Source organism: Pelodiscus sinensis, chromosome 31 (assembly GCF_052426305.1).
Source record: "Pelodiscus sinensis isolate ZL-2025 chromosome 31, ASM5242630v1, whole genome shotgun sequence".
Classification (NCBI taxonomy): domain Eukaryota; kingdom Metazoa; phylum Chordata; order Testudines; family Trionychidae; genus Pelodiscus; species Pelodiscus sinensis.
Window position 1 is genome coordinate 7959555 of NC_143082.1, and position 21218 is coordinate 7980772.

Genomic DNA, 21218 nt, shown 5'->3' on the forward strand with positions numbered 1-21218 from the left:
GGGGGTAGAGCGCTAGAGCAGCGCGTGCCGCAGCGGAGGGTAACGGGGGGGCAGAGCGCTAGAGCAGCGCGAGCCGCAGCGGAGGGTAACGGGGGCGCAGAGCGCTAGAGCAGCGCGTGCCGCAGCGGAGGGTAACGGGGGGGCAGAGCGCTAGAGCAGCGCGTGCCGCAGCGGAGGGTAACGGGGGGGCAGGGTGCTAGAGCAGTGCGTGCCGCATTGAAGGGTAACGGTGGGGGGGAGGCAGGGTGCTAGAGCAGTGCGTGCCTCATTGAAGGGTAACGGTGGGGGGGAGGCAGGGTGCTAGAGCAGTGCGTGCCTCATTGAAGGGTAACGGTGGGGGGGAGGCAGGGTGCTAGAGCAGTGTGTGCCGCATTGAAGGGTAACGGTGGGGGGGAGGCAGGGTGCTAGAGCAGTGCGTGCCTCATTGAAGGGTAACGGTGGGGGGGAGGCAGGGTGCTAGAGCAGTGCGTGCCTCATTGAAGGGTAACGGTGGGGGGGAGGCAGGGTGCTAGAGCAGTGTGTGCCGCATTGGAGGGTAACGGTGGGGGGGAGGCAGGGTGCTAGAGCAGTGTGTGCCGCATTGGAGGGTAACGGTGGGGGGGAGGCAGGGTGCTAGAGCAGTGTGTGTCGCATTGGAGGGTAACGGTGGGGGGGAGGCAGGGTGCTAGAGCAGTGCGTGCCGCGGGGGAGGGTAACAGGGGTGTGGAAGCAGGGAAAGGAAAAAGGGGATTTGTATGCAGCCATCTTAGGGTTGTTAGCAATAGAGCAAGAGGCAGGCTAACCCTGAGGCCTAACAATGCGAGAGCGAGAATTGTAAGAGATGCTTCGCTCTAAAAGATTAGGCTGGAATGCTGACTCCAGAAGGAATCTTGGGATAAGGGAGCATCTAAGGGAATTGTGTAGGCAGAGAGATAACGGGAAGGTATATACTTGTCTTCTACAGCTTGTACTTTGAAGAACACGGCTACATTTCTATTGCTCAGGAAGAGGGCAGCCTTCCCTTGAAATTGCTCAAAAATAAACTGCCTCTGACTTGTTGCTTACCAAAAGCAGAGTGAGGACCTTGTTTTCTTCCACAGGGGGGAAGCAGGGTGCTAGAGCAGCATGTCTCACAGGGGAGGGTGCTAGAGCAGCACATGCTGCAGGGGAACATAACGGGGGGCAGGGTACCAGAGCAGCGCGTGCCGCAGTGGAGGATAACGGGGGGGCAGGGTGCTAGAGCAGCGCGGGCCACAGCGGAGGGTGATGGGGGGCAGGGTGCTAGAGAAGCGCGTGCTGCAGCGGAGGGTAACGGGGGGGCAGGGTGCTAGAGCAGCGCGTGCCGCAGCGGAGGGTAACGGGGGGCAGAGCGCTAGAGCAGCGCGTGCCGCAGCGGAGGGTAACGGGGGGGCAGAGCGCTAGAGCAGCGCGTGCCGCAGCGGAGGGTAACGGGGGGGCAGAGCGCTAGAGCAGCGCGTGCCGCAGCGGAGGGTAACGGGGGGGGCAGAGCGCTAGAGCAGCGCGTGCCGCAGCGGAGGGTAACGGGGGGGGGGGGTAGAGCGCTAGAGCAGCGCGTGCCGCAGCGGAGGGTAACGGGGGGGCAGGGCGCTAGAGCAGCGCGTGCCGCAGCGGAGGGTAACGGGGGGGCAGAGCGCTAGAGCAGCACGTGCCGCAGCGGAGGGTAACGGGGGGGCAGAGCGCTAGAGCAGCGCGTGCCGCAGCGGAGGGTAACGGGGGGCAGAGCGCTAGAGCAGCGCGTGCCGCAGCGGAGAGTAACGGGGGGGGCAGAGCGCTAGAGCAGCGCGTGCCGCAGCGGAGGATAACGGGGGGGCAGAGCGCTAGAGCAGCGCGTGCCGCAGCGGAGGGTAACGGGGGGGGGCAGAGCGCTAGAGCAGCGCGTGCCGCAGCGGAGGGTAACGGGGGGGTAGAGCGCTAGAGCAGCGCGTGCCGCAGCGGAGGGTAACGGGGGGGCAGAGCGCTAGAGCAGCGCGTGCCGCAGCGGAGGGTAACGGGGGGGCAGAGCGCTAGAGCAGCGCGTGCCGCAGCGGAGGGTAACGGGGGGGCAGAGCGCTAGAGCAGCGCGTGCCGCAGCGGAGGGTAACGGGGGGCAGGGCGCTAGAGCAGCGCGTGCCGCAGCGGAGGGTAACGGGGGGGTAGAGCGCTAGAGCAGCGCGTGCCGCAGCGGAGGGTAACGGGGGGGCAGAGCGCTAGAGCAGCGCGAGCCGCAGCGGAGGGTAACGGGGGCGCAGAGCGCTAGAGCAGCGCGTGCCGCAGCGGAGGGTAACGGGGGGGCAGAGCTCTAGAGCAGCGCGTGCCGCAGCGGAGGGTAACGGGGGGGCAGAGCGCTAGAGCAGCGCGTGCCGCAGCGGAGGGTAACGGGGGGGCAGAGCGCTAGAGCAGCGCGTGCCGCAGCGGAGGGTAACGGGGGGGCAGAGCGCTAGAGCAGCGCGTGCCGCAGCGGAGGGTAACGGGGGGGCAGAGCGCTAGAGCAGCGCGTGCCGCAGCGGAGGGTAACGGGGGGGCAGAGCGCTAGAGCAGCGCGTGCCGCAGCGGAGGGTAACGGGGGGGCAGAGCGCTAGAGCAGCGCGTGCCGCAGCGGAGGGTAACGGGGGGGGGCAGAGCGCTAGAGCAGCGCGTGCCGCAGCGGAGGGTAACGGGGGGGGCAGAGCGCTAGAGCAGCGCGTGCCGCAGCGGAGGGTAACGGGGGGGGGCAGAGCGCTAGAGCAGCGCGTGCCGCAGCGGAGGGTACCGGGGGGGCAGAGCGCTAGAGCAGCGCGTGCCGCAGCGGAGGGTACCGGGGGGGCAGAGCGCTAGAGCAGCGCGTGCCGCAGCGGAGGGTACCGGGGGGGCAGAGCGCTAGAGCAGCGCGTGCCGCAGCGGAGGGTAACGGGGGGGCAGAGCGCTAGAGCAGCGCGTGCCGCAGCGGAGGGTAACGGGGGGGCAGAGCGCTAGAGCAGCGCGTGCCGCAGCGGAGGGTAACGGGGGGGCAGAGCGCTAGAGCAGCGCGTGCCGCAGCGGAGGGTAACGGGGGGGCAGAGCGCTAGAGCAGCGCGTGCCGCAGCGGAGGGTAACGGGGGGGCAGAGCGCTAGAGCAGCGCGTGCCGCAGCGGAGGGTAACGGGGGGGCAGGGCCCCAGGGATGGCTTTGGCACGGCGGGCGCACTCACGTGCATGATGTCAGTGCTCTGGTTGAAGATCTTCACATAGGGCTTGAGGATTTCGAAGTGAAAGGCGGGCGTCAGCATGCGCCGGTGCCGGGCCCATTTCCGACCATTGCTCAGCAGCAAGCCATCCCCTGAGACGACAGGCACTCAGCGCAGAGCCCTGGCTCGGCCCCCGGCACCCAGCCCCCGGCACAGCCCGCTGGGTGTTCAGTGAGAGCCAGCCTCCATGGGGCAGCCATGAGTGTGCACGTGGGCTGGAGTTCAAGTGTGAGTGTGAACACGGAGGGGTGTGCATGTGCTGATTCATGTGTGTTTGTGGGGGCACGTGGGCCTGCGTGTGCATGTGTTTGGTGGGATGTACATGGAGGTACATGTGAAGGTGTGATGCCGTGAACACCCGTGTGCAGATGCCCATGGCTATGTCATGAGTAGCCATGCCCAGAACACAGCCCAGCAGAACAGAGCTCAGAAGGTCACTCACCCAGCCAGGGCTTTAGGAAGCCATAGAACATGTAGTCCTTGGGCGCAACGTCAGCTGTTGGGGAGAGCAGAGAGGGTGTGATCCCAGCGCCAGGCTCAGACACACACGGCGGTGGGGGGCAGAGAGGGTGTGATTCCGGCGCCAGGCTCAGACACACACGGCAGAGGGGGGCAGAGAGGGTGTGATCCCGGTGCCAGGCTCAGACACACACGGCGGAGGGGGGCAGAGAGGGTGTGATCCCGGCGCCGGGCAGAGACACACGGCAGAGGGGGGCAGAGAGGGGGTGACCCCGGCACCGGGCTCAGACACACACGGCAGAGGGGGGCACAGAGGGTGTCATCCCGGTGCCAGGCTCAGACACACACGGCGGAGGGGGGCAGAGAGGGGGTGGCCCCGGCGCCGGGCTCAGACACACAGGGCGGAGGGGGGCAGAGAGGGGGTGATCCCGGCGCCGGGCTCAGACACACACGGTGGAGGGGGGGGGGGCAGAGCGGGGTGACCCCGGCGCCGGGCTCAGACACACACGGCAGAGGGGGGCAGAGAGGGTGTCATCCCGGTGCCAGGCTCAGACACACACGGTGGAGGGGGGCAGAGAGGGGGTGACCCCGGCGCTGGGCTCAGACACACACAGCGGAGGGGGGCAGAGAGGGGGTGACCCTGGCGCTGGGCTCAGACACACACGGCGGAGGGGGGCAGAGAGGGGGTGACCCCGGCGCCGGGCTCAGACACACACGGCGGAGGGGGGCAGAGCGGGGTGACCCCGGCACTAGGCTCAGACACACACGGCGGAGGGGGGCAGAGAGGGGGTGACCCCGGCACTAGGCTCAGACACACACGGTGGACGGGGACAGAGGGGGGTGACCCCGGCGCCGGGCTCAGACACACATGGTGGAGGGGGACCCCGGCGCCGGGCTCAGACACACACGGTGGAGGGGGGCAGAGAGGGGGTGACCCCGGCACTGGGCTCAGACACACGGGGGGGGGGATGCTCAGCCACTGGGCCCCTTGTGGTGTGGGAAAGGGTACAGGAGTCTGTCCAGCAGCTGCCTGCTCCATGGGCTCTTTGCACCCCCCCGTCAAAGGAGGCCCTGGCAGACATGCCAAGCCCTGCTGGGAACCCTGCTCCTCTCCTGTGCAGCGGGCCAAGGCAGAGCCTGCCAGGGCAGCAGGACAGGCCCTGGGAGAAGGGAGAGCCACACAAGTGGGACCAAGCGCTGAGCCATCGGGCCTCTCATTCACAGCCACGGTCACCAACCCTCACTAGTGCCTCCCCCTTGCTCCCAGCACCACGCAGCCTCGCCCGCTCCTTTGGGACCCCTGTGCTCCCAATGGACAGCTGGTGGGCGCGATCAGACCCACTTGTCTATTACCCGGGACCTCAGCAGGGCTGCAATGACCCTCTGTCCCCATGGGCCACTGGCCCAGATGCTGAGGGCCGCTCCTGCTGGGCTTCAGCCAGCAGCCAGGGAGACATGGTGCTGGCTACAGCCTCTACCCTAATGTCTCTGGGACCAGAGGAACTTCCTAGAGACCCTGGGATGGCAGCCCCCTGCCAGGCTAGCACCACAATTAGCAGCTACATACCAGGCCAAGTTCTGCCGGACCTGAGCCCTTCCGGCCAGAAGCCTCCTCCTCTAGGGAGCAGCCCTCTCATGGCAGGGCCTTGTCCCAGGGCCACACCGGAGGCACAAAGGTTCAAGCACCTGGCAATCCAACCCCCCGCTGAGCTCCTGGGCAGACAGACGCACACACATTCCTGGCACTGGGCCACCCTCGCTACCTGACTCCAGCAGCACGGGCTTAATGGCCTCCGGGTGGAAGAGCCGCAGAATGGGACACCAGGGGCCAAACCACCAGAGGCAGGAGTGGCTGTAGTGCCCAACCAGCTCGTCTACGCGCTGCAGCCCCTCCTCCGTGTTCTGAGCCTACGACAAGGAACAGGGGTTAGCCATGGGCCAGCTGCAACTCGCAAGGCCTCTGGTCAGGGCTTCGTGCTGGGCCAACGCAGGAGCAGCACCCCAGGCAGATGCCCTGCTGGCTCTTCTCAAGGTGCTTCCAGCGTCATTCCGCATGGCAGGGGAGAGACAGCCCGCACCTGGCCGTGGGCTGCATGGGGCCACTCGGGGCCCCCAGCTAGAGCGTACTCATGCAGGGCAGAACGGGGGCTTGGTGGGAAGTGTGTGCGCACTAGACATAAGCAGTCACACAGGCCTCCCTGCACAGCTCTCCGGCCCAGGCCTCTCCGCGACCCAGCAGAGCCGAGCAGGACACCACATGCTGCAATGGACACAGTGGACACATCGCTGCCCTGGCCCAGCACAGACAGGTCTGCTTCAAGGAGCAACCCCCCTGCACAGGCCCAGCCGCTGGCTGAGAGCTAAGGCCAGACCTCCCCTGGCGTTCTGCCAAGCCAACCTGGCATGGGGCAGGGAGCTGGACTCTGATCCCATTGCCACATCAGCAACAGGACTACTTACGGAGTTCCACGTTACTGAGCCCAGGCCTAGCCACTGGACAGTGGGCTGCTCAAAGGCCTGGACTGGCGGCAGCGGCTGTGGGCCGTGTAAAGGGCTGGCGGGGGCGGTGGTGCAAGGGGCTGGTGGCGGAAGTGGATGCACAAAGGGCTGGCAGGGGCGGTGGTGCAAGGGGCTGGTGGCGGAGGTGGATGCACAAAGGGCTGGCGGGGGCGGTGGTGCAAGGGGCTGGCGGCGGAGGTGGATGCACAAAGGGCTGGCGGGGGCGGTGGTGCAAGGGGCTGGCGAAGGAGGTGGATGCACAAAGCGCTGGCAGGAGCGGTGGTGCAAGGGGCTAGCGAAGGAGGTGGACGCACAAAGGGCTGGTGGGGGCGGTGGTGCAAGGGGCTGGCGAAGGAGGTGGATGCACAAAGCGCTGGCAGGAGCGGTGGTGCAAGGGGCTAGCGAAGGAGGTGGACGCACAAAGGGCTGGCGGGGGCGGTGGTGCAAGGGGCTGGTGGCGGAGGTGGATGCACAAAGGGCTGGCGGGGGCGGTGGTGCGAGGGGCTGGTGGCGGAGGTGGATGCACAAAGGGCTGGCGGGGGCGGTGGTGCAAGGGGCTGGCGGCGGAGGTGGATGCACAAAGGGCTGGCAGGAGCGGTGGTGCAAGGGGCTGGTGGCGGAGGTGGATGCACAAAGGGCTGGCGGGGGCGGTGGTGCAAGGGGCTGGCGAAGGAGGTGGGTGCACAAAGGGCTGGCGGGGGCGGTGGTGCAAGGGGCTGGCGGCGGAGGTGGATGCACAAAGCGCTGGCAGGAGCGGTGGTGCGAGGGGCTGGTGGCGGAGGTGGATGCACAAAGGGCTGGCGGGGGCGGTGGTGCGAGGGGCTGGCGGCGGAGGTGGATGCACAAAGGCTGGCGGGGGCGGTGGTGCAAGGGGCTGGCGAAGGAGGTGGATGCACAAAGGGCTGGCGGGGGCGGTGGTGCAAGGGGCTGGTGGCGGAGGTGGGTGCACAAAGGGCTGGCGGGGGAGGTGGTGCAAGGGGCTGGCGGCGGAGGTGGATGCACAAAGGGCTGGTGGGGGCGGTGGTGCAAGGGGCTGGCGGCGGAGGTGGTGGTCGCGGAAAGGGCTGATGGTGGCAGGGCCCTTTCCTGTGTTGGTTGCTTTGGCTCTGTACTCTGGGCTCTGGTGAAGCTTCCAGAGTCATTTCTCGAGCACCTTGCAAAGGCTGCATTCAGGGAACGAGCAAACAGGCCCAGCTCAGCTCTGTGCGCCCTTGGCCCTGCGGGGTCAGGCAGCAGCCCCCACGGGCCCCAGAGTAAGGTGTGGGAGGAGCTCAGTGCCAGGCCTCAGAAGGGGCAGGGCCTCAGGAAGTCAGCCCTTCGCACTGCCCAGACGCTTTGAATCTCTGGGCCTTGGGGCAATTGCCCCCTTTGCTCGCTTCCCCGCTCAGGCCTTCCTGGAGCAGGTCTAATGGGTGGCTGAAGCACATTAAAGGGAGCAGAGACGTTGCCTCCGAAAGGGGGCAGGAGAAGTTGGAGCAGGCACCTCAGGCCAGGGCGGAGTCTGGCTTCAGCTCACTGCATGTCTTCTGCTGGCTTGTGTGCGCCCAGGCCCCTGCAGACACAGCCCCAGCAGTGTGCACACCGGGAAGGAGCCTGTGCTGATGGTGCTGGGAGGCAGCTGCGCAGAACCTCCCCCCTCTCCTGCCCCCACTGACTCCTCTCACCCCCCGGGGGGCATGGCACTGAGGGCGCTGGGAAACTTGCCCAGGCAGGAGCTGTGCTCCCTGAGCAGCAGGGAGGGGGCACGGGCAGCCAGGGATACCTGCATTGCTGGTTATCACACCCTGCCACTGGAACGTGTGCGTCTGCCCTCCCAGCTGCTCTTGCAAGGCCACTAATGACCATGCAGTGGGGAGGCAGCTCTGCTTGCTGCCCCCAAGGCATTGAGCCAGGCAGTGCCTTTGGCCCTGTCCCCAGCCCTCCCACTGCCTGGGGAGTTCCTTTGGCCCGGAACCCCGAGCACAGCACTGCTGGAGCTAGGGCCACAGTCCCAGCTACGCACCACTGGCTCTCCAGGTAGGAGACAGGCCCTGTGCCTGGGAGAGGAGCTGCTAAGCTCTGCAGGCTGGATGCGATGGCTCTGGTGGAGTGAGGGCTTACCCAAGGCTCCTTGGCAGCTCAGGGGCATCATCTTCCCACTTCTCAAGGTGGAGCAGTAGCTGTGGGGAGCTTGCAGTCTGCAGCCCCTGGAGGTGCTCTGCTTGCACCTGCCCTCCTCACTCCCCAGGGAGGATTCTGGCTAGGGTAGGGTCAGACTCTGCCCTATGCCCTTATGGCAGCAGACAGCTTCTGGGTGTCCCTGGACCCAGAGAGCAGCAGGGGCTGGCAGGGCTGGACTCCTCCAAAGATTGTCAGCTGCAGCTTTGTGTAGCCCAGGCTCAAGGAAGAGCCCCATGAACTCGCCTCTCTCATGCAACGGCTGCCAGGCAGCCCCAGGGAGCTCTGCAGAGTCTCTGGCTTGTGTAACATGGGCAGTCAAATCAGAGGAGCACTTCAGCCTCTCCTGGTTTGGCTCACTCTGCATACAGCGGAGACCCACTCCAGTAACCAAACCTCAGCCAGCAAGGCCAGAAGAGAGAGCTGGGCATGGGCGGTGCCCATCCCAGCAGAGCACAGCCAAGCTGGCCAGGAAGGATTGGTTTGCTCAGGCAGAGAGCTTGTCACTGGTGTCACAGGGCCTGCACTGAACATATCAAGAGAGGAGTGAAGCAGCAACCAGGAGCAGAGGGAAATCCAGGCTGGGCAGTGCAGCCTCCCAGGAGTAACTGCTGGGAGAGAGCCAGCTCCCCAGGTCTCTGCCAAGCCCCTGGGTGCCAGTCCTACACTGGGGAAGGGCAGGAAATCCTTCATATGCTTGATGTTGCACTGAGGGGAAGGGACGGGCTGGGATCTGTCCCTCAGGATGTTCACAGGGAATTGTGTGTCACTCAGTGGCCTGCCAAGCCGCCAGGGCGGAGTTCCTGCAATGCCCAATCTCACACTATTGGCTAGGCACTTCCTGTAGCCACAGCAAAGGCGACCCAATAGGCTCAGGGGACACTCAGCACCGATGCAGGTAGAGGCACTAGGGGGCAGCTGGCTAGCTGGGCAGACATGGGGCTGGGCCAGGGAGTATGAAAAGGGCCAGTGGGGAGCAGAAACAGCTTCTAGGGATGGTTCCCTTAGCTCCCTGCCACTGGGCAAGTGTCCTGGGTCACCCACCATGGCATATCCCACACTCAGCCTGAGGCCCCGCCTGGAGAATGCAGCAGCTGAGTGCAGGGCCCTGGATGGGGAAGGGGGCCATTCATCCCCCCACTCTGCAGGGGGCCGGAGTCCCAGCTGCCCCCCCCCATTCCTGCCCCACTGGTGCCAGGGTTGGAGCCAGGAGCTGTAGCAAGGGCCCCATCCACAGCAGAGTGGGGAGCAGCAGGGTGGCCAATGCCTCTGCCTCCAGCTCAGGCCCTCCTCGTTGGGCCACCACTGCTGTGAAGCAGGAACTCTGGGGTCAGACCGGGCATGTGCTGAGAACCAGGTGGAGCTGTCCCAGGAATCAGGTCTCCTAACCCTGCTGGGTCCCAGCCCCATTCCCACATGGCTGATGGACGCCATGCAGCATGGCTCCCTCAGTGACCCACCATGCACAAGCTGGAAGCAGGGCACAGGAGATGCTAGCCCCTCCCTCAGGGTAGGCAAGGGTGACTCTTCCCAGCAGGGATCTAGCCATGTCTCAATGACAAGGAGAAGTAAGGGGAAGAGAAGACACCCCAGGTGACAGGGCACCTACCATCCCCAGGTGTCCCAGCAGCCAGTTGCGACGTGGGGGCTCCGGGAAGCAGCGCAGCCGCTGGCAGTTCACATAGTAGCAGTGCCAGGAGCTCCAGAGCCAAAGGAGGGTGCGGAAGAGCAGGGCCACCAGGGTGAGGAGCAGGGCGGAGATGGCGGAGACACGGAAGGGGGTCCCCTGCAAGCTCAGCAGCTCCTGCACCCAGTCTGTGAGCAGCAGCATCCTGTGGGGAGACAGGGCTCCATTATAGGGGGTGGGGGGAAACAGCACCAGGAAACAGAGCAGCTCCATGCCACAGAGGACTTAAGGCAAAGCCTCCCAGTGAGAAGGGGTCTCTCGGTTCACAAACAGCAGCCACCCCCAGCTCTGCTGAGACCAGAGCTCAGCGTGCAGCTGGAAGCAGAGTGCAAGTCAGGGGGTGATGGAGAAGCCAATGAAGAGAAGAGGGGGCAGGGCCACCACGGGGCAGTTTGACCCAGTGTCCCCATTTGAGAAACCCCCAAAGTGAGAGGCCCAGCAACCTGCCAGCAGCAGGGCGAATACGGGTGGGCCTGCTTTTCATGCTTCTGCCTTCCCTCAGTGGAATGACTTTTGGGAAGACAAGGGCCTTAGCTTCAGATTCTGCCCTTGTCTCCCTAAAACCTCTGTGCAGTCCTGAAGGTGGTTATACAATCCAGCAAGTGCAGCTACCGCACTGGGATCCCAGCAGGCTCTGAGCACTGACTGCTCCATGTGCATCTCCCTAAGTTCTCATGGGGGCCAGCGGGTTGGTTAACTAGGCCAGCTGCTGAGCCACAAAGCCATGGCCAGAACTGCTGTGTCAGGTCCTGCTCTCCTCACAAGGAGGCCCCTTGCTCTGCTGCAACTGGCCCCTAGGAGCCACAGGGACTCCATGCCGAGGACATGGAGCCAGAGGTGAGGCAACCTGGCTCACTTTACAGTTACATTATTCCAGCAAAGTTTGCTTAGACTTCTTCTCTGGCCTTTTCAAATGACCACAATTAACAAAGGTCCCCTACTTTTCTGAGATTTTTCCACATCTTGCTGCAACTTAGCCACAATTGTCTAACAATCCTCCCCAAATTGGAGCAGGGCTTTAGCTACGATGGCTCCTCTCCTGTCAGCACTGCCTTCCCCTCCCATGGCCAGCAGCCTCCCCCCAGCTCCTGTCCCCAGCCAATAGCCTTTCCTGCTCTCCCCTCCCATGGCCAGCAGCCCCCCCCCCAGCTCCTGCACACAGCCAACAGCCCTTTCTGCTCTCCCCTCCCATGACCAGCAGCCTCCCCCCCCAGCTCCTGCACACAGCCAACAGCCCTTTCTGCTCTCCCCTCCCATGGCCAGCAGCCTCCCCCCCCAGCTCCTGCACACAGCCAACAGCCCTTTCTGCTCTCCCCTCCCATGACCAGCAGCCCCCCCTCAGCTCCTGCACACAGCCAACAGCCCTTTCTGCTCTCCCCTCCCATGACCAGCAGCCCCCCCTCAGCTCCTGCACACAGCCAACAGCCCTTTCTGCTCTCCCCTCCCATGGCCAGCAGCCCCCCCTCAGCTCCTGCACACAGCCAACAGCCCTTTCTGCTCTCCCCTCCCATGACCAGCAGCCCCCCCTCAGCTCCTGCACACAGCCAATAGCCCTTTCTGCTCTCCCCTCCCATGGCCAGCAGCCCCCCCCCCCCAGCTCCTGCACACAGCCAACAGCCCTTTCTGCTCTCCCCTCCCATGACCAGCAGCCCCCCCTCAGCTCCTGCACACAGCCAACAGCCCTTTCTGCTCTCCCCTCCCATGACCAGCAGCCCCCCCCCTCAGCTCCTGCACACAGCCAACAGCCCTTTCTGCTCTCCCCTCCCATGGCCAGCAGCCCCCCTCAGCTCCTGCACACAGCCAACAGCCCTTTCTGCTCTCCCCTCCCATGGCCAGCAGCCCCCCCTCAGCTCCTGCACACAGCCAACAGCCCTTTCTGCTCTCCCTTCCCATGGCCAGCAGCCCCCCCTCAGCTCCTGCACACAGCCAATAGCCCTTTCTGCTCTCCCCTCCCATGGCCAGCAGCCCCCCCTCAGCTCCTGCACACAGCCAATAGCCCTTTCTGCTCTCCCCTCCCATGGCCAGCAGCCCCCCCTCAGCTCCTGCACACAGCCAACAGCCCTTTCTGCTCTCCCCTCCCATGACCAGCAGCCCCCCCCCCTCAGCTCCTGCACACAGCCAACAGCCCTTTCTGCTCTCCCCTCCCATGGCCAGCAGCCCCCCCCCCCAGCTCCTGTCCCCAGCCAATAGCCTTTCCTGCCCTCCCCTCCCATGGCCAGCAGCCCCCCCCCCCAGCTCCTGCACACAGCCAACAGACCTTTCTGCTCTCCCCTCCCATGGCCAGCAGCCCCCCCCCAGCTCCTGCACACAGCCAACAGACCTTTCTGCTCTCCCCTCCCATGGCCAGCAGCCCCCCCCCCAGCTCCTGCACACAGCCAACAGCCCTTTCTGCTCTCCCCTCCCATGGCCAGCAGCCCCCCCCCCCCAGCTCCTGCACACAGCCAACAGCCCTTTCTGCTCTCCCCTCCCATGGCCAGCAGCCCCCCCCCAGCTCCTGCACACAGCCAACAGCCCTTTCTGCTCTCCCCTCCCATGGCCAGCAGCCCCCCCCCCCAGCTCCTGCACACAGCCAACAGCCCTTTCTGCTCCCCAGAGGCCATGTGTAGGGATGGTCACAGGGGGTCGCATGTCCCATTCCCCCCAGATTTCTCTCAGGGTTTATATCAGCTGGAGACATCAACCCCTCCCAAGCCACAAAGGCTGGGTGGGGCTGGCTGCCCACTTCTGCCCTCCTCACACAGGCCCGGGCTATGCAGTTATGGAGCTTCCCCTGGGTGGGCAGAACTCTTGGAAGCTGAACAAGCTAAGGCCAGTATGCTGCCGAATGCTGGTACCTTCTCCAGCAGTGGCCTCAGCACCTCTTCCTGGCCCACGGCCCCGGCACAGCAGGCTCCTGCCCCCGCCCACCTGTCTCAGGGCCACCACAGGGAGCTAGACTTTGACCCTGCAGACTACATGAAGTTTCCCCACAGTTAGAGCTTCTCCTGGACCCCAAGTCCGGCATGTAGCTGGCTCTAAACTTTTAGTCTCAGCACCCACAGCTCCTGCTTCCACTGCACCCCCACAGCCGGTGCATTTGCTGGGCTCTGGGTGTGACAGCCACTCCCCACCTGCAGCTTATCTCCCCAGTCCAGGCACTGGCTTCCTTCTCTGCTTACAGCCCCCCTGGCCCTCAGCCGCTGCAGCCTTTCCCGGGGTCCTAAAGATGGACAAGCCTCCAGCTGCTGCCCGTGACTGAATAGCATTAGCCATAGGAACACCTGCCCCGAGCCCCTCTTCCTGCCCCCATCGTCAGCTATGGGTCACCTCTACTGCCCTGACCCACCGCTCCCCCACCCAGCTAGCCACCCGCTTTACTCCCCCGCCCCCGATCTAACAGCTCTGCCTGCTGCCCCCAGCCCACCCCCCACGGACACTAGGGCGGGCTCATGCCGCGCAGCGCCAGGGACCGAACCAGCGGCCGCGTTCACCCAACTCGGAGAGAGGCGCTGGCTGCCCGGGCTCGGAGCGGCCTTTCCAGCGGCGGCAGGCGGGACTCCGCTTGGAGAGAGGCCGCAGCTTCCCCTGGGGCCCCCTGTGCCTCTCCGCCGGGCCGCGAGAGCCCGGGGCCTCTGCTATGGCGGGGAGGGGCAGGCTCAGCCTCCGGCGCAGCCAGGGAGCCTGCGCGCAGGGGCGCGGCACAGACCCAGCTGCCCTCCGGGAGCCCATCCAGAGCAGGGTCCAGTTCAGCCAAGCCCTCCCTTTGCAGCGCTGCACGCACAACCTGCCTTCCCGCTGCCGCAGTGTGTCCCACGTGGAGTTAGGGGGTGTAAGCAGACACTCAGCCAGCTCGCTCTCCGTCCAAACAGGCAGGACGTTAACACGCAGGTAACTTTCACCAAATTGATCCCAGTCGCGGTACAGAATACAAAAGCTAGCATGGAAGGCCGTTTTAACTGTGTATCAATAGCGGTGCTTGCTGTGAGTGACCCTGGGACCTCAGTACATAAAAGTGAGAGTCTTTTCAGGGGCCGAAAGGACAATCTTGGAGTTGCTTTTTTGGGGCAGCATCGGGCACAGCCAACTATGGCTTTGCTGCAAAACCAGGCATATTTTTGAGCTCAACCTCAGTTGTGTCTGTGTTTGTTTTGGGAGTGGGTCTAGCACTGACCTTAGGCTATTTCTACAGAATAGCGTTATTTTGGAATAACTGATGTGATTCGGAAATAACAGTCTGCGCCTACACACAAGGGCTGTGTCTAGACTGGCAAGTTTTTCTACAAAATCATCTGATTTTGCGGGAAAACTTGCCAGCTGTCTACACTGGCCGCTTGAATTTCCGGAAAAGCACTGACGATCTCATGTAAGATTGTCAGTGCTTTTCCGGAAAAACTGTGCTGCTCCCGTTCGGGCAAAAGACTTTTGCGCAAAAGGGCCAGTGTAGACAGCACAGTACTGTTTTGGGCAAAATGGCGATCGGGGTTTTTTTGCGGAAAACCACATCTAGCTTGGCCACGGACGCTTTTCCGCAAAAAGTGCTTTTGTGGAAAAGCGTCCGTGCCAATGTAGACGTGCTTTTCCGCAAATGCTTTTAACGGAAAAGTTTTCCATTAAAAGCATTTGCGGAAAATCATGCCAGTCTAGACGTGGCCACAGCGGGGCTGCAGCTTTAACCTATCCATGGGATATAAACACCTGTGAGCTATCATTGGATTTTTTTCTGAGAAATTCAAGCATAATAACTGTTGGGGTAAGATTGGCATTTGGGGTCTATGCAGATGCCTCCCTGGATCGTATTCTTGCACAAGAGGGCTTATCCCTGAGCGGGAACATGAAAGTATTTGCGCAAGAAGCACTGATTTTGTACAGTACAAAGTCAGTGCTCTTGCATAAATTCAAGCAGCCAGTGTAGACAGCTGGCAAGTTTTTGCCAGTCTAGATGCACCCCAGGAGTCTGGCAAATTTCCTGAATACTTAGGTACAGGGATACAGCCAACACTACAACAGATCCCACAGTGGGAGGCTGTGGAGTCCAGTGACCAAGGGAGACAAGGCAACAGAAGAATATGGAAATGTGTTATTTCCAGAGGCAGGAGAACCCAACGGATCAAATTGTTGCCAGGCACTGAGTAAGACAGGTGAAGAGATCAACCTCCAAGAACCAACCAGAGGGAAGGACCTACAGACAGCAGAGAACTGCTGCCAGCTCAAGGGAGGCAGAGCCAGAGACACCCAGGAGAACTGGACGTATAAGACAGACTCTATACTAAGGCATTCTGCAACAGGCAGGAGGATTCCAGCACAGCCTGCTGCCTTTTGTGAGCAAAGACGAAGGACATCACCAGAATAAACATGATTCTGCAGCTGACATCAGTACCAAAGACACTGCCCCAGACACGTTTCCACAGATCTGGGAACTCTCCTGCACAGGGGCAGATGACTGTTTTGCGGGGCCCCGGGCAGCGTAACTCCGCGGGCCCCCCCTCCTTGCCACGGCGCATGCGCAGGGCTTTTTTAAGCGCGGGGCCTGGGGCGGCCGCCCTGTTCGCCCTGCCCTATATCCGTCCCTGCTCCTGCACAGGCTGGAGGCAGTGCTTAAAAGGGGAAGTCTGAGAAAGGGGCAGGAAATGGAAGGGAACATCCATTTGCTGTGAACTCTCGGGAAGGGGCAAGCTTGCAGATACTGACCTAACCAAAGATGGACTGGGGACCTTCGAGGCTCAGAGACTTTTATTTACTCCGCAGAAAGAGGAGATGATAGTAGGAAGCGATCCAGGGAGGCATCTGCATAGACCCCAAATGCCAATCTCATCTGCCTACCACTGAGCCCTGGATCAGAGCCAGGTGGAGAGGATGGGCAATGGCAGAAGTCTATCCCTTGGTGGAGAACCAAGCCAAATGAGAAGCCTGGGATGAAGACAAACCTACACACCCTGTCCTGACCACTAGGTGGCACTGCCAGTGCATGCTCCCCTTCCCATGGTACAAAACGAAGGTTACTCACCTTGTGCAGTAACTGGAGTTCTTTGAGATGGTGTCCCCGTGGGTGCTCCATGTTTGGTCTTGGTGCTGTCCCAGCACCTGGATTGGAGATTTTGCAGCAGTCCCTACTGGGCCGTGCATGCAGAACACGAACCAGTGTGTGCCATGCCAGTCGGAAGCCCCAGGTCTGAAGTAGAGGGGAGGAGGGTGGGTTGTGGAGCATCCACGGGGACACCATCTCGAAGAACTCCAGTTATTGCACAAGGTGAGTAACCTTCATTTCTTCTTCGAGAGGTCCCTGTGGATGCTCCACGCTTGGTGATTAACAAGCAGTTTTGCTCCTTGGTGGATGGGGCTTTGGAATGTTACAGTAGGCAGATGATAGTACTGCTGAGCCCACTGCAGTGTCGCCTGCGTACGAAAGTGCCTAGTGCTTAGCAGAGGTAAGTTGCAATGCCCAAGTGGCTGTCTTGCAAATGTCTGTTAGTGACACATTATGTAGGTACACTGTGGACGCAGATACGGCTCTAGTGGAATGAGCTGTCAAGTGTAACGGTAGCTGTAGACCCATGAGCATGTAAGCAATTTTTATGCAATCTGTTATTCATTTCAACAACCTCTGTTCCAATATGGGGTGTCCCTTCACTTGATTGGCGAAGGCGAGGAATAGGCAAGGTGATTGTCTGAAGGGTCTAGTTCTTTCTAGATAAAAGGACAATGCTTGTCGAACATTGAGGGTGTGCATGGCAGACTCTAAGGAGTTTGCGTGTGGCTTTAGGAAGAACACAGGTAGGTTTACCGTTTCATTGATATGGAAAGATGACGGAACCTTTGGTAGGTATTTTGGATGTGTACGAAGGGTAACCCTATCACCGTGAAATACTGTGAAGGGTGGGTTGGCCATGAAGGGTGGGTTGGCCACGAATGCAGCTATGTCCCAGCCCGGTGGGCCGACGTTACAGCAGTCAGGAATGCAATCTTCAAAGAAAGGTGCGAAAGGGAGCAAGAGGTGAGGGGCTCAAAAGGCAACCTGGTCAAGGCTCGCAGTACTTGCCTGAGATCCCAGGCAGGCACCAGGATATGTAAGATTCCTTTTGCAAGGCTGTAATGGCCGCTAGGTGTACCTTGATGGAACTGAAGGAGAGCGATGATTGTTTTAAGGGGAGTAGATAATCAAGGATGAAGGACAAAGGTGTTGAGGTTGGGTCCTGCCCCTTCGATGTACACCATGTTGAGAATCGCTTCCACTTGTAAGTGTAGGAGGTGTGGGTGGAGTCCTTACAACTGTGGAAGAGGATTACTCGGATCTGTTCTGGGAGGGCTAGTTCTACATGGGAGAGGCATGAAGGAGCCATGCTGTTAGATGTAGCTTGTGTAGATCCAGGTAGGTTTGCTTTGTCTGTCCCAGAGTGATTAGACTGTGTTGGAAAGGGAGATTGATGGGTTTGCGGACCAATATCCTCAGCAGGAAGGGATACCATGGTTGTCTGGGGTAGGTGGGGGCTATCAGGATGACTGTGGAGCCGTCCGTCCTGATCTTCTGAACGACCCTGGCCAGAAATGGTAAGGGGAAGGCATAAGCGAGGTCATGATCCCATTGAATGAGGAAGGCATCCTCGAGAGATCCTGTCCCTATGCCTGCTCTTGAGCAAAACTGAGTGCATTTGGTATTGTGTGGCATTGCAAACAGATCGGCCCCATCTGTGAAAAAGGGAGCGTGCTATCGAGTGGTTGAGTACCCATTTGTGATGTTGGGGGAAGTGCCTGCTGAGAGCATCACCCGTCATGGTAGAAACATCTGGTATGTGGATTGAGGAGAGGTGGATATGGCTCATACAAAAATTCCACAGCTTAATGGCTTCGGTGCAAAGGGGTGGAGAACTGGCCCCTCCCTGTCTGTTGATATAGAAGACACGAGCAATGTTGTCTGAGAGGACACAGATATGCTTGTTGGTGATAGAAGGCAGAAGAAGGTCTGCAAGCATTGTGTACAGCATGCAATTCTAGCAGATTTATGTGTAAAAACATCCCTGGGGTTGACGAGAGGCCTTGGGCAGTCTGATCTCGGAAATGAACACCTCGTCCGGAGAGGGAGGCGTCGGTTGTAATCATGCACGAGGGGGAAAGGCTGAAGGAAGGGGACACCCGTGCAAAGATTGGTTGATTTGGTCCACCAAAGGAGAGATGTTTTGACCTTGTGCGGTATTGTGAGCGAAAATGACATGGGGTGTTTCTGAGGCTTGTATGCTCTGGAAAACCAAACTTGTAGGCAGCGCATGTAAAGTTGATCATGTGGAACTATGAATGTTGTGTTCGCCATGTAGCCAAGAAGTTGCAGGCAATCCTTGGCTGTGGTGCAAGAGGCAAGGTACATCCTTGTGGCTAGAGTCTGAATGGTGAGGAATCTTTCGTGAGGTAGATGGGCCTGAGCAGCTGTATGGTCCTTGCTGATTTCATCTGCGACGATGCCTTGAGAAGGTAGTCGTCGAGATAAGGGGTAGATCTTGGCTTGTTCTTGTCGAGATTCCCATGGAGTGAAGATGTGCTGTGATTACGGCGAGTACCTTGGAGAAAACCGGAGGGGCCGTGGAGAGACGGAAGGCAGTACTCGGTATTGGTAGTGGTCCTGGCCTACCATGAATCTCAGGAATTTTCTATGAGCGGGATGGATCAGAATATCCTGGAGGTTGAGGGCTGAAAACCAATCGCTTCATTGCAATGCTGGGATAATGGTGGATAGAGTGACCATGCGAAAATGTTGCATTTTGATTAATCTGTTCAGTTTGATTAATCTGTTCAGCCTCCAGCCTCCTGATTTCTTTTGAGTTAGAAAATAGCGGGAATAGAAGCCCCTGCCTCTGTGCTCCTGTGGAACCCACTCTATGGCTCCTAGATCTAATAGATCAGTGGTCTCCAACCTTTTTACACCCAAGATCACTTTTTAAATGTCAGAACAAGCTAAGATCTACCGCCTCATCCTTCCCCCAAGATCCCACCCCTTCCTTGAAGCACCTCCCTCTCTATTCTCCTCCTCTCCATCACTTGCTATCCCCAGCCTTTATGCACTCTACACTGCTGCTTTTTTTCCTATTCTTCTGTAGGAAAAGGTTTTTCCAATATCTGGCCTGTCTAGACTGGACCAAATGTCAGAAAAAACCCTTCTTTCGCAAGTCCCCTTATTCCTCGTGGAATGAGGAATGCAAGGGTTACCGAAAGAACATGTTTGCTCTTCCACTAAAAAAAGCGGAAGAACAAACGAAGATGCGGAAGAGTTTTCTGGGATCTCTCTGGAATCCTGGAAAAACTCCTGCAGTCTCTCTGTCCCCTCACTGGGTTGAGACAGGATATGTGGGCTCTGGGGTGGGAATGATGGATTTGGGTGTGGGAAGGGGTGAGTGATGTAAGCTCTGGGAGGACATTTGGATGCAGGAGGAGGTGGAGAAGGGGACACTGGCTCAGGGAGGGGGCTCCAAGCTGGGGAGTGTTGGGGTCATATGGAGGCTTGGAGTACTAAGTAAGCCACAGGCTTGCGGATGTGAGGGAGCAGGAATTTGGGTTGGGATATGTCAGGGACTCAGGGCAGGGGGTTCCAGTGTATGATAGACTCAGATCTAGGGTCTGGAGGAGGGTGCAGGAGTGTTATGATGCTTCAGATAGATGGGGGCTTGGCTCCAATTGGGGGCTTGTTGGCCAGGCTTCATTTTTAAATAAAATACTATATCAAACACAAAACATTTCTGCATTGTCTTTATTTAGAAGGGCAGGGAACCTGTTTTGAATCAGAGTCACTGACCCACAGAAAAGTCGGTTGGAGCCACGCAAGTGAGATGCAATAACTCCTCCAAAACCCCCCAAGACTCACTAATGTGGCCCCAACTGTGCTGGTGGGAACAGGGGACATGGTACTGGGGAAGGGTGCTAGTGGGTGCTGGGGCAGGGGACAGGGTGCTGGAGTGAGGGCAGGGTGCCGGTGGGGGCGGGGGACAGGGTTTTGCAGCAGGTGACAGGGTGCCAGTGTGGACTGGGTTCTGCATCGGGGGATAGGGTGTTGCAGGGGGCAGGGAGTCCCCCGCACCCACCTTCTGCCGGGACTCCTCTGGGGACAATTCCCCCTCCACCCTGCAGAGGAGGGAAAGCCCCAGCGCATGCCTCCTCCGGGGACGACTCCCCCCACAGAGGAGGAAAAGCCCCGGTGTGCACCTCCTCCAGGGACGACTTCCCCCCTCCCCCCGCAGAGGAGGGAAGCCCCTGCGCATGCCTCCTCCAGGGACAACTCCCCCCCGCAGAGGAGGGAAAGCCCCAGCGCGCACCTCCTCTGGGGACTCCTCCTCCCCCGCTCTGCAAGTTCCCAGCACACCACAGACCTTGGGGAGGGGAGCAGCCAGCGCACTTCCAGAACCCCAGAAGTGGTGCGCAGCTGCTGGATTTCTGTCCACCCCGCAGGAAATTGGCGCTACCTCCATTGTCACTGGAGGTAGGTAGTGGTGCTTCTTGGGGGTAGCGGGAAATCAGAGGGGGGGCCCCCGAACGTCTCACGATCAACGGGTTGGTGACCACGGTAATAGATGAAGCATCTCTTGTCATAGCTGGGTGTTGTGAGGGTGGTCCCTGAAGAGGGATGGGGTAGGTGGGCAGATAGGAGGCTTGGAGAGGAATGGGATTTTGTAATTAGACAGGATATGGTCGAGCACCTATCTGTCTGAGGTGATGTAAGCCCGTTGGTGGTAGAATGGGTGAAACCGATTCTGGAAAGTTTGTATCGTCATTCTCGGCATTGAAATTTGTAGGGGGTTTTCTAGGCCCTCGACCAAGTGTTCAAATTTGCTTGTTGGGCGGTGGTGGCTAAGAGGTTGAGCCCAAAAACTGTCTCAGTCTCTGAGGCCGGGTTCTGTTTCTATTAGGATTGTTATCCTGCTGCTGGTTAAGATAGGATGGGTAGTGTGGCCACTGGCATGGTTGAATCCGTATTGTCTCTGCCTGTTGGCCCAATGTGCGGAGAGTGGCATGGGAGTCCTTCATTGTGTTTAGGACCTCATTGGTCTTGGCTGCAAACAGCTTTTCTCGATCAAACAGCAGGTCTTCCACCGTGGATTGGTTCTCACGCAGGAATGTAGCTGAAGAAAACCAGGAAGCTCTATGCATCACAATGGCAGTGGCTGTGGTTCTAGTGGCAGTATCGGCAGTATCTAGTGCCGCCTGGAGGGCAGCTCTAGAAATGGCATGTCCCTCCTAAAGTATTGCAGTGAATCGAGGTCTCTTTGCCTCAGGGATCAT

The 21218-nt window shown here is 60.3% G+C and overlaps 1 protein-coding gene and 1 long non-coding RNA gene across 6 annotated transcripts in view; one reads left to right on the forward strand and one right to left on the reverse strand.

The window, feature by feature from the left end:
- CYP4F22 (cytochrome P450 family 4 subfamily F member 22) overlaps window positions 1-13723 on the reverse strand; it is a 29294-nt gene extending 15571 nt beyond the window's left edge. The window contains exons 1-5 of one of the 5 annotated variants that reach the window (XM_089774706.1): window positions 13459-13722; window positions 9906-10128; window positions 5404-5548; window positions 3624-3677; window positions 3146-3273 (exon numbers count right to left, since the gene is read on the reverse strand). In XM_089774706.1, coding sequence (XP_089630832.1) covers window positions 3146-3273; window positions 3624-3677; window positions 5404-5548; window positions 9906-10128; window positions 13459-13691 — 783 coding nt within the window. In that variant the 5' untranslated portion in view covers window positions 13692-13722. Of the gene's footprint in view, window positions 1-3145; window positions 3274-3623; window positions 3678-5207; window positions 5353-5403; window positions 5549-9905; window positions 10129-12817; window positions 13297-13453 lie in introns of those variants that run through there. The other 4 variants (XM_089774707.1, XM_089774708.1, XM_089774709.1 and 1 more) reach the window with 4 other exon arrangements.
- The window catches only part of LOC149520920 (uncharacterized), a 79900-nt gene continuing 72392 nt past the window's right edge, over window positions 13711-21218 (forward strand). Inside the window, exon 1 of the long non-coding RNA XR_016348163.1 lies at window positions 13711-13850. This is a non-coding gene — a long non-coding RNA (uncharacterized LOC149520920). The remainder of the gene's footprint in view (window positions 13851-21218) is intronic.